This window comes from Etheostoma spectabile, chromosome 13 (genome assembly GCF_008692095.1).
Source record: "Etheostoma spectabile isolate EspeVRDwgs_2016 chromosome 13, UIUC_Espe_1.0, whole genome shotgun sequence".
NCBI lineage: Eukaryota > Metazoa > Chordata > Actinopteri > Perciformes > Percidae > Etheostoma > Etheostoma spectabile.
This window is the reverse complement of record NC_045745.1, coordinates 3,714,560-3,726,556: the sequence shown is the minus strand read 5'-3', so window position 1 is coordinate 3,726,556 and position 11,997 is coordinate 3,714,560. Positions and strand designations below refer to the sequence as shown.

At 43.0% G+C, this 11,997-nt stretch overlaps 2 protein-coding genes across 4 annotated transcripts in view; one reads left to right on the top strand and one right to left on the bottom strand.

Annotated features, from left to right (window-relative positions):
* The window catches only part of sim2 (SIM bHLH transcription factor 2), a 22,917-nt gene extending 17,813 nt beyond the window's left edge, over window positions 1-5,104 (top strand). Inside the window, exons 9-11 of the mRNA XM_032533713.1 lie at window positions 65-218; window positions 420-747; window positions 3,820-5,104. Of these exons, the coding sequence (XP_032389604.1) occupies window positions 65-218; window positions 420-747; window positions 3,820-4,571 (1,234 nt within the window). The 3' untranslated portion in view covers window positions 4,572-5,104. The remainder of the gene's footprint in view (window positions 1-64; window positions 219-419; window positions 748-3,819) is intronic.
* hlcs (holocarboxylase synthetase (biotin-(proprionyl-CoA-carboxylase (ATP-hydrolysing)) ligase)) overlaps window positions 1,085-11,997 on the bottom strand; it is a 50,532-nt gene continuing 39,619 nt past the window's right edge. For 2 of the 3 annotated variants that reach the window (XM_032533710.1, XM_032533712.1), the window contains one exon: window positions 10,477-11,115. In XM_032533710.1, coding sequence (XP_032389601.1) covers window positions 10,944-11,115 — 172 coding nt within the window. In that variant the 3' untranslated portion in view covers window positions 10,477-10,943. Of the gene's footprint in view, window positions 1,097-10,476; window positions 11,116-11,997 lie in introns of those variants that run through there. The other variant, XR_004334665.1, reaches the window with a different exon arrangement.

Sequence of the window (11,997 nt, the reverse complement as noted above, 5' to 3'; positions counted from 1 at the left end):
AATCCATGTCTAACCTACAGTTAAATGGTAAAAAGCTACACAGAGCCTGCTTGTTTGCTCACAGCGACATCGAATGCAAGGGTATGCAGTTATCCGAAGACCAGAGTCGAGCCACTAAGCCAGGTCTCGGTGTCCCTTCCACCCAGGACCACCGCAAACACCTCCGAACCAAAGCAGTCAAGATGAAGCCCAAACCCAGAGCAGCTCCCTATCCTGAGGTGGGACTTCCACTTGGTGAATGTTTTCACACAGTTATGATGGGAAATGGTTTGTGTCCCCATGAACATATGGTGCATTCAAGGAATTGAAACTACATGCTATAGCTATAATAAAAATAATATAATCTTGAGCTGCGTTTGCAGCAGTAGTTTTGTTTTCAGTAACCTTCATTATGCTGTTTTGTGTTTGTCCATGGATAGCAACAGGCTGCTAGCGTCTTCCAGCCGGACCGCTTGAGCTGCTCCCCCCAGAGGGGGCTGTGGAAGGAGCGATCCCCGTACCCGCTGACCCCCTGCAGGGAGAGGAGCTCCAGCCTGAGCCCTGAAGCGGGCCAGGTGTCCGGCTGCGGCCCCACTTACAACCTGACCCTGCGCTATCCCTACAATCACCGACATCTGGACGCTCAGAGCCAGATGCCGAGCTCAGGCCCGTCCTCTCAGCTGGCTCAGCAGATCATCGGCTCCCTGCACAGCAGAGGGTCTGTTGGCTGGAACATCAGCAGCCCCCCAGCACCCAACAAATACACAGGTATACTCTTTATCTAACAAAGGAACCACAATTAAACCTCATTAAGAGGTCATTGCACAATCTGTGGATCCTGTATTTATTACATGTTGCCTACATGTTGCCCTCATTTTGGAAAACAGCTCATCTGTTTCCAAGCCACAAAGGTGGTACCTAAACAACTATTGGCCTCTGTTGTAAAATTCTAAAATCACTGGTCAACACTCAACGGTATCTAAACTTCTACCTGAGTAATGAATGTGAATACAGTTGACAGCATCAACAGGGGTCGGCATTGTTGTTGTGTTTGACGTCAAAAACTGTAACTGGGAGTCTAACGATCTGGTAGGAGTTCACGAGTAGTAAGTTACTGCTTTCACCGGTAGAAGGTTGTGAAAACACAGGTTCTTGTTGCCTGGAGCGCAGCATTAGATAAGAACCTTTAGGTCCCAAATCTTCATCCACCAATAAGAATGATAAATCTGTCATTTGTCCCGCCCCGACAGGTGCAACAGAGCTAACAGCTGACTCAGGAAGATGTCAATCAATCAGTCCACACACAGCCACACAGTCCTGGGAAAAGGTCACAGCCACATTAACTGGAAACACCTGTGTGGGTGTTCAGAGCCTTTAAGTTAGCTAGTTTTCACGGGTTTTGACAATTACAGCTGATTCAAATCATCAATGCTGGTGCCTATGGACCTTTTTCACAGCAGACATTTTGACTTGTCATAATAGGAAAAGCTCAGCTGAAATTGATAACCTTGATAATGGCTCAATTCCATCAAATGTCCCAGTGAGCTATTTCAGTGAGTCGGCATGCACAACACCCGGGCCTCTCCTAAATGGAATGCAGCCATCATCTATGGTTATGAATAAATCTGTGCTTTTCCGACTATGACACGAAAAAAGGTCTAAAGCAATACTTACTTGACTTGCTTTTTTTAATAGGAATAGGAATTCCTTAATAAGAAATAGAAGTCCCTTCTATTTTACAATTTTTAAGTTACTAAGTGTAGTAAGAAGTTGTGGAAACAAAAACAGCAATTCAGAGTAGCTCTGTCTAATTTCTCAGCCTAAATTAATTCTTGTAGATTTTCCTCTCTTTTTGACCTAATAGAATATTACAGTTTGCATATGTCTTCCTAAATATTTCACAAAAGACGTCACTAAAGCCAAGTTTTTATGCTAAGAAAAAATAAAGTTATGCCTATGGTATTAAAGGCTTTGTAAAAATCAGGAAAGAAGATTAAACTGGCATTGGTAAAGTCATTAAGGCTAAGTCTAATATTGTTATGAAACGTCTTTTTTACCCCCATAATAACTGATGGGACATGATTGATTGATTGATTGATTGATTGATTGATGCGCCCCCAATGATATCGCTCTTTTCCTTATAGTACTGCTTGACAATTATAATCATTTTTAAACATATATATAAATTGAACTTTATTTAACTTTACTCGACTTCTTTTTTTTTTTTAATGTGACTGGTGTTAATCATGTTTGGAATATGACATGGAACATAACCTGCTTTTTAAAATCACAGTCATGATCTGCCATTTCTGTTCTGAGGTCATGGTATGAGCAATAAGACTTTTATTGATTCACAGATGTCCTGATCATCACTCATTATACAGCTTACACTGCACCGTTTAGCATTAAGAATATATTGTTTCCTGTAATATATTTGTGCAGTGTCCTGTATGTTCTATGATATCCATACAGAGTCAGTGTGGAGCTGTTGCACGTAGGTCTGGATATAATTTAGACCTTCTTTAATGGCAACTTTAACAAAATACTGAAATGGTCAACCAGCAGCAGCAGTTTGGTGCTAACAGGAAGCACATTGGCCACATTAAAAAGGTTTAGCACATTTTAGAAATCCACACATGTCCACACACCAGGCATGCCTGTGGTTTTTAAGATATGTGTACTTGGGAGAGTGTTTAAAGGTGGAATGCTGCTCAGTGTGGACGTTAGGCCCCATCACAGAGAATAATAATGTGTCGCCACTTCATAGTTTTAAGTTTTGGTGGACAAAAACATAAACCTGGATATTAGTGTAACATCATGCCACTATTTAAAAAATGCAGTGGGGGAATGTAAGTTCATATACTCAAGTATTGCTCTAAAGAACCCATTTGATACTTGAGTCTTTTCGGAAATGCCACTTTGTACTTCTACTCGGCAACATTTCAGAGAGAAATATTCTACTTTTTGCTCCACTACATTCATCTGACATCTTCAGTTACTCCAGCTGAGATGATGAGACCATTAACCCTTGGGTTGTCCTCCTGTCGACAGTGCCACTGTCTGTTTGTTTTTTTTGAATTACATATATTTATTATTTAAAGATTTGTGGTTGTCTTTTTCAAAATTTTTGTCACTTTTTTCTGCGCCTTTTATTGTTTTTGTGTTTTTTCCCCCCATGGTTTTGAAGCTTTTGCTGACAATTTGGTCACTTTCATACATTTTTCATCCAGATTTAAAGAAAGTAGTGGACTGTTCCTTTATTTTTTTGAAGAGCGTTGTGTGGAACAATCAGTGTTATTTTTCTTAAAATTTGTTTGAAAGAAACCCAATTCTCTGATAAAGACTATTTTTTTTTTTTTTAAATAGGTCAAATTTGACCCTGGTTTTAGCAGATTCAATGAAAATGCTAATCAGTTCTGTGTATTTAAAACAAGTGTTTGGCTTTTTGTCATTTATAAACAGTATATTCTGTTCAGAATCAAAAGTTGCATTTTTTTCTCTACTAACTTCCTTTTCTCACAAAGTTCTGGCAGCTTGAAACTCAACAGCTCATTCAACATTTTAACATTTTACAGACACATAAAACTGTGCTGGTCTTTGACATTGACTTACATTGAGTACTTTTACTTTAGCAACATTTTCAATGCAGAATTTATTTTTTTACAGTGTGGTATTAGTATTTTTTACTTATGTAAATGATCTGAATACTTGTTCCACTTCTGATAAAATGTATCTCTTCAGACATCTTTTGACCAGCTTCATTAACACAATGCCTGCTGCTGTCACTCCAGATGTTCTGGTGTGATTTCAGCCCTTGATGAATACTGTCCCCCCCCCCAGGCCCCGGGCTGGCAGCTGACCGTAGGTACCCTGATGACCTCTACCATGATTGCCCCAGCAACACCAACCCACATGCCACCAGCAGGCTGAAGGAAGAACCCTACGAACACTACATGCTCGTCCACGACAAGGTGTCTGAGGTCTGTCCACACCCCCGTCCTCACGCTAACAAGGACGGCAAGCCTTTAAACCCGGAGGTCCAACATCACGCGAGAGGTGGAGAGGGGCCCGGAGGGGACCGGGCCCTTGCCTGCCCTTTGCTCAGCGGTCTGGTACGGGGTAAAGTTGAGCAGGGCCCGCTGCACAGTGGGGGCCAGCTTCTCCCTGTGGAGCAGAGGAGGAGGCGGTGCATGATGGAGGCGCCGTACAGCCCCCCAGGATATCCACACCCGGCCGACGGCCCCCAGCACCAGCAGTACGGAGCAGCCGCTGAGCTGCTGCAGCCCAGAGCTGCTGCTGGGGACGACCGGAGGATGTTCATAGGTATGGGGGTCGGGGTGGGCCTTCCAGCCCAAGCTCCATACATGTCTTTGAACTTCCATAAGGTCCTGGGCAAACACGGTTCAATTAAAGCCCCCGCTTTCACCACGCTGAGCCATATAGCAGATGGCCACAGTTGCCGCGGTAAAGAGACGGCTTCTTACAGCTGTAACAGCCAGAGCCAGAGTCCCAGCTCGGGCTCGTCCCCCGACAGCCACAGAGAGATCCCACATTACATCGGCACATCCGTTATCATCACAAACGAGAGGTGACCCATGCAGGACGGAAGCTCCAGAGACTCTCAAAGCCAGAACTCTGACTGCTTCAAAGGCTCCAGCCAGGGTCGGACTGGGGGTGAAAGGGGAGTGAGCACCCAGGGCCCAAAAAGATGCTATAGCTGTGGATGTGGGGAGAGGGCCCAGAATTTTGTGCTAAACCCCCCCTGAGGGTTCATTTTGCACTCCTGCAGGATAGTTGTACGTCCTTTAAAAGACCAACCTGAACATGTTCTATAGAATTTATGCAATATATGCAATGCAATACAGCTTTCACAGGAATCATAGTCACTTTTTCCTTTATTATTATTATTATTATACAACCCAAACTAAGGGCCTAAACATTATATATTGATTGAACCTTGTTTCGTTTTTAAATAAAATATTGTTTTTCCATTTTATTAAAATTAACATACATGGACATACCATGTCTAACTTAATAGGTTCCATACTGATGCCAAGCATACATCAATAAACTAAAAAATCTATCTCCATTTTTTTGGCAAATAAACAGATTTGTAAATCCTGCACTTGACCCAGTGTGTAACTGTGTGTGCGAGTGTGTGTGTGTGTGTTGAGGTGCAGCAACAGGCCTCCGGCACAGCAGCTCTTAAGAGGAAATCCCATTATATTTACAAGGCAAAGGATTTTTTTTTCTTTAAGTGCTCTATTTATTCAACATTATTTATTTATTGCCTAACTTCAATCACGTATCAGGCATTGACACACACACACACACAGTATGGTGCAGAGAGAGTGGGTGTGTGTTTAGCAGAATGTAAGTCAGCAGCCGTTAAACACTCATCTCAGTAGGCTGAGTTGGGATATTGGAATTGGTATCATGAAAACATGTCTCTCAACAACAAAATAAAGCATTTTTTTTAAAGGAAAAACTGTGGTTCATGGTTTTATTTCTATAGCTCTGGTCATGATTTCTATCAGAGGTTCCACAGTGGAGAGGGGTTTAACAGTAACAAAGTGCTCATCTTATGCTTTTTGTCTTTTCCTCTTTCCTTTATTGTGTTATATATCTTTTACTGTGCATGTTATAGGTTTACAAAGTCAAAAAAACGCAGTTCACAAACCGTTCCAAACAGCTCTATTGTAGTCCAGCCTTTACACGTTATAATGCTAGCATGGCACGCATCATTCTCTGCTTCTGACTGGCTAGTAGTCCTTACCTAGGTACTGTCAGGGAACGCCATCATACTCTGCTTTGACTGGCTAGTAGTCCTTACCTAGGTACTGTCAGGCACGCCCTCAACTCTGCTTTGACTGGCTAGTAGTCCTTACCTAGGTACTGTCAGGCCCTCATACTCTGTTCTGACTGGCTTTAGTCCTTACCTTGGTACTGTCAGGGCACGCCCTCATACTCTGCTTCGACTGGCTAGTAGTCCTACCTAGGTAGTGTCAGGGCCCACACTCGCTTCTGACTGGCTAGTAGTCCTACTCTAGGTACTGTCAGGGCCTCATACTCTGCTTCGACTGGCTAGTAGTCCTTACCTAGGTACTGTCAGGACCCTCATACTCTGCTTCTGACTGGCTAGTAGTCCTTACCTAGGTACTGTCAGGGCACGCCCTCATACTTGCTTTGACTGGCTAGTAGTCCTTACCTAGGTACTGTCAGGGCACGCCATCATACTCTGCTTCTGACTGGCTAGTAGTCCTTACCTAGGTACTGTCAGGACCCTCATACTCGTTCTGATGGCTAGTAGTCCTTACCTAGGTACTGTCAGGGCACGCCCTCATACTTGTTCTGACTGGCTAGTAGTCTTACCTAGGTACTGTCAGGGCCCTCATACTCTGCTTCTGACTGGTAGTAGTCCTACTAGGTACTGTAGGGCACCCTCATACTCTGCTTCTGACTGGTAGTAGTCCTACCTAGGTACTGTCAGGCACCCTCTACTCTGCTTCTGACTGGCTAGTAGTCCTTACTAGGTACTGGCAGGCACCCTCTATCTTGCTTCTGACTGGCTAGTAGTCCTTACCTAGGTACTGTCAGGCACGCCCTCAACTCTGCTTCTGACTGGCTAGTAGTCCTACCTAGGTACGTAGGGCAGCCCTCATACTCTGCTTCTGATGGCTAGTAGTCCTTACCTAGGTACTGTCGGGCACGCCTCATACTCTGCTTCTGACTGGCTAGTAGTCCTTACCAGGTACTGTCAGGGCACGCCATATACTCTGCTTCTGACTGGCTAGTAGTCCTTACCTAGGTACTGTCAGGGCCCTCATACTTTGCTTCTGAGCGTTAGTAGTCCTTAACAGGTACGTAGGGCCCTCATCACTCTGCTTTGACTGGCTAGTAGTCCTTACCTAGGTCTGTCAGGACATCATACTCTGCTTCTGACTGGCTAGTAGTCCTTACCTAGGTACTGTCAGGGCAACCCTCATACTCTGCTTCGACTGGTAGTAGTCCTTACCTAGGTACTGTCAGGGCACGCCCTCATACTCTGCTTCTGACTGGCTAGTAGTCCTTACCTAGGTACTGTCGAGCACACCCCTCATACTCTGTTCTGATGGCTAGTAGTCCTTACCTAGGTACTGTCAGGACGCACCTCATACTCTGCTTCTGACTGGCTAGTAGTCCTTACCTAGGTACTGTCAGGGCACCCCTCATACTCTGCTTCGACTGGCTAGTAGTCCTTACTAGGTACTGTCAGGGACGCCTCATACTCTGCTTCTGACTGGCTAGTAGTCCTTACCTAGGACTGTCAGGGACGCCCTATACTCTGCTTCTGACTGGTAGAGTCTACCTAGGTAGTGTCAGGACCCTCATACTCTGCTTCTGACTGGCTAGTAGTCCTTACCTAGGTACTGTCAGGGCCTCATACTCTGTTCTGAATGGTCTAGCTTAGTCCTTACCTAGGTACGGGCCGGGCCACTTATACTATGCTTTTGACTGGCTAGTAGTCCTTACCTAGGTACTGTCAACAAAGATGGAACAGAAGTAAGATGTCTCATTCTTTAGCTCAAACCTAGAGCTCAACACACAGGGTGAAAAGAGGAGCTGCAGCAATGTGCAGTACAACAAAAATATGGTGTTTTCTGAAAATGTAACCATGTAAACCTATTCTGGTAAACCTCTAAATACAATAATGAACCTGAAGGAGCATAATATGAGCACTTTAAGACATAAATCACATGATACACAGACAGGGTCCTGAGTCCTCTACATCCAAGACTGAGACAATACTGAGTACGAATTTGGTCGAGTCTGAGAACTTCCACACTAGCATGTTGGTTGATCTGATGTAGCCAAGGCAGCAGGTGTGAAGATGATGAGGAAGTGATCCATTGAGGAGATTGAGTTCCGGCTGGGAGCGGTTGGGAAAAAGAGCCCAGACATTTCTACTCAGAGAACACTCCTAAAGACAAAGACGCTGAAAGACTGTTTTTGTTTTCTCACAAACGTTTGTAAAATACAACTTTTAAAACCTGGACCATGAGGAAGAGCGGGGGTGGTCCGGCGAAGACGCCGAAGGAGCAGACCCGGAGCTACGTGGCGATCGCAGCCATCTTCAGATGAGAAACCATGCAGATTCTGGGTGAGTCAGATTAACACAGCAGGAAAGACATGCACTCATCCACGCAAGTTTTTGTCTCATTCTCACATTAAACACTATACCCAAGGAAAATGAGCCAGTGGGGTTGATGTTAACGGTGTGTCGTTATTATACAATCTCTGGTTAGTTTTAGCTGTTTGTAACACCAACTGTAATACATGCCTGTTGAGGTTTAAAACTGGATTCACATGCACAAACACGCCCAGTTACAAAATCCTAGCTCAGTCATGTCATTGTAACCAAAGCCAAAAACCTCTAAGCTAATCCAGACTGTGTTAATATGGTTTCTCTCTGTATTTTACAGAATATACTGCAACCGTGATGACTTCCACATTGGCCGAGATGCAGGGAAGAGGCTGCATGCAGTTCCAGCCGTTTGCATGTTTCATTTGACATTTTCACTTCATCTGGGGAGGATGAGCCAGGAGGCCCAGGTGCTGAAGACAAATGACCTGTCATCAAGTAGCTGTGGGACTGACCGCCTCCCATACACACACACACACACACACACACACACACACACACACACGTTACCACCACGTATACAAACAGTGCCCGGTGTATTGATGCAGTAATCGTTGTGCTGTTCAAAGACTCCGGATGAAATCCATCCTCTCCTCTGCAGTTAGCACTGTGTTCAGCTCCAAAACAGGTACTCTTCAATTTAGTGGTAAAGTCGCTTTTTTTTAACCCTTGTGTTGTCTTCCAGTCAACCAGGAAAAAATGGTCACTGTTTTTCAACATTATTATTGCTTTTCAGTCGTTTTTGACACTTTTTCAATATTCTGGGTGCTTTTTTGGATGTTTTTGCCAAGGTCTTTTGATAATTTTATTGTTGACATTTTTTAGTTCTTGTTAAAGTTTTTTTTAACTTTTTCTAAACGGGTCAGATTTGACCCAAGGACAACATGAGGGTGAATGTATTTACCATTAGGAAAAAAATAACAATTCTGAAAGTTGTTGATAATTGAATGTAAAGTTATGAGAGTGACTGCTGATTAGGTTGGTGAAGCGGAGAGCTTAATCAAGAAAATGCAACTTATTCAATAAAAGCATTATGCAAAAAAGCTAAAGCTCAAAAAGCTAAAACATTAATCTTTCTAAGGAAGTCGAAGGGTCCAACTACAACTACTAGATCTGAGAAAAGTCATTCAGTTAGATTCACACTGCCAAAACATATCCTGAGCACATGCTTGGGATAAAGTGATAAGCGTGCATATTGTTATTTCTATCAGGAGAGACATGTTTCCAGATATGCAAATAAGGTTTATTGTACAGCTCAATAAAAATGCACAAAGTCTTAGGCGATTAGACTTCATTGCTATATGAATCTTTCGTGTATATGAACAGTATATAGGGGTAGAGAACCATCAGCCCCCCCAGATGGAATCTAGACACCGGTAGTGTTTTAAAATCCACTAGCCACACAGACTTTTTATCAGTCTATATTGTATATGGATCTAAATATAGATCTACCTGTTGTAACAGCTCACAGACTTTCCATCAGTCTATATTGTATATATATCTAAATCTAGATATACCTGTTGTAATAGCTCACTGACTTTTTATCAGTCTATATTGTATATATATCTAAATCTAAATCTACCTGTTGTTATAGCTCACAGACTTTTTCTTCCCTTTCAGTATTGCAATTTTATATCTCCAAACTATGTGAGACCATTTTGTGTATTAACTTTAAGGGGTGGTGACCGAACTGCTGAGGGTAACCGAGTTGTAGGAACACAACCCCGGGTCTACACCCAAACATGTATTATCCTCCACTAATGGATGCACTAGAAAAAACAATCCTAATAATCAATGCTTCTTGAAGTTTTAATATGCTAACAGTTTGTCTGCAGGTGTCTGCTAACAGAGCTGTAGCGGAGCCGAAGTAGCGCACTTTTTAATCAATTAACTTGATTTGTCATCGGTCAAATAAAACAGAGATACAGATAACGTGCAAACTGCCAAATATCGGCCAGGCCGATGATTGGTCAGCCCCCATTAGGTACACCGGTAAACTATAATGCAACCCAATACAAAATCTGCCTCTAGACTATTTTTCAGGACATCCTTTCAGTGGAACTGTCAAAATGTGACATATATCTAAGCTACTATTTCTATTTTTACATTAGTTACAGTAGGACTTCTGATTGAATTATACTTGAGATACTAGGACACATAACTGTGATCTTTGGAGCAGGTCTTTCTCTCTCCCTGTACCTTTTAGACTTTGACTCAAATTTTCTTTGACAATCGGGATTTTATAAAACCGCTGTGACCGGGTGGGTGAACAGAAGCTGGTTAGTTTAAAAGACATGAACAACATCCAGTATTTATGTGGAAATCTTTATTTTTTGCTCAGCAAAAAGCTGCAATGATCCCTGTTCATGGTTAGCTGTTTGGATGAGGGGTACAAGACGTATTGCTCCCAAAGTAGTGCACGTTGTTAGGTAATGGTTTGAACTGGTGGTCCCAAATCAGCAGGTCATGATCAAAAGGGATGGATGTGCTGGTGAACCCTCACTGATGCACGTGCTACTCGCTGCCTTTAAACCCAGTAACCATCACTGGATGTCTTACCACTTATAACCCCAACTACTTCAAACTATGTCAGGTTAACATAAGGACAAGCTAACCAATACTCCCATTGTAAACCAGCAACATATTCAGAGATGTATTAACCAATTTCAAAAAGCTGATACATGTATATAGTTACATAAAGTTTTCTGTCAGACTAAATAACTCGGGTATTGGTTCAGTCTGCTGAAAGAGACGATGCTTCTGTATTTTGCTGAATTTGGTCCTAATGCTTCTTGATGACCACCAGGTTCTTCAGCATGTCGAAGGAGTTCCCATCCGGCTCCACCGAGACCGTCCCTTGCTCCTTGTTGTACACTTGGAGGAAGCCGTTGTCGTCCAGACCCACCACCTCGGCCTCCAGTCCGTCCTCGCTCCAGAGATGCACCCGGGTCCCGCTGAGGTCAGAGCACAGACAGCCACTGTCACACTTCTGCTAACCCGTGTTAGTACAGGGTTCTGGGAATTACAAAACTCTGCAACTCAAAGTGGTATTCACTTCTCACCCTAAATCAAGACTGAGAGTCTTAAAGACGTAAGCCCCTTTCACTCACTCACTCACTCACTCACTCACTCACTCACACACTCACTCACACACTCACACACGCACACACGCACACACACACACACACACACACACACACACACACACACACACACACACACAGCAAGTTGTACTGAATGCAGCAGCAAGACTTTTGTCTAAGACCAGCAGGAGATCACACATTACTCCAGTGCTTAAGGCTCTTCATTGGCTACCAATAGGTTTTAGAGTGCATTTTAAAATTTTAATCACTACTTATAGAGCCTTGCATGGATACTATGATTATCTACGATTGAGAGAAAATTCACAGCAAGAGTGTGGGTGTGTTGATGATATTTAGCCTGGGCAAAACTTGCACCGAATCAGAAGAAAACAAACATCCGAGGGTGAAGAAAAAGGGTGATTTACACGAAGACGACATCAATGTCTAACCGAAAAGACAATGGGCCTCAATCAGCAAAGGATTCTGTGTTGTTGTTGGTCTCCCTGTGTGTTGGTGTTTGTCTCCCTGTGTGTTGTTGTTTGTCTCCCTGTGTGTTGTTGTTTGTCTCCCTGTGATGTACTTTCATTGTAGTAAATTTTACACTTGTTATTTATGAATTCGGCATTGACCCTGTTCAGCACTATGGTCAGCTGTTGTTGTTTTTAAATGTGCTATAAAAATAAAATTAACATTGACATTTCTTATTTGGGATTTGTTCATGGGAATTGTTGGGTTTCTGTAAATAACATCCCA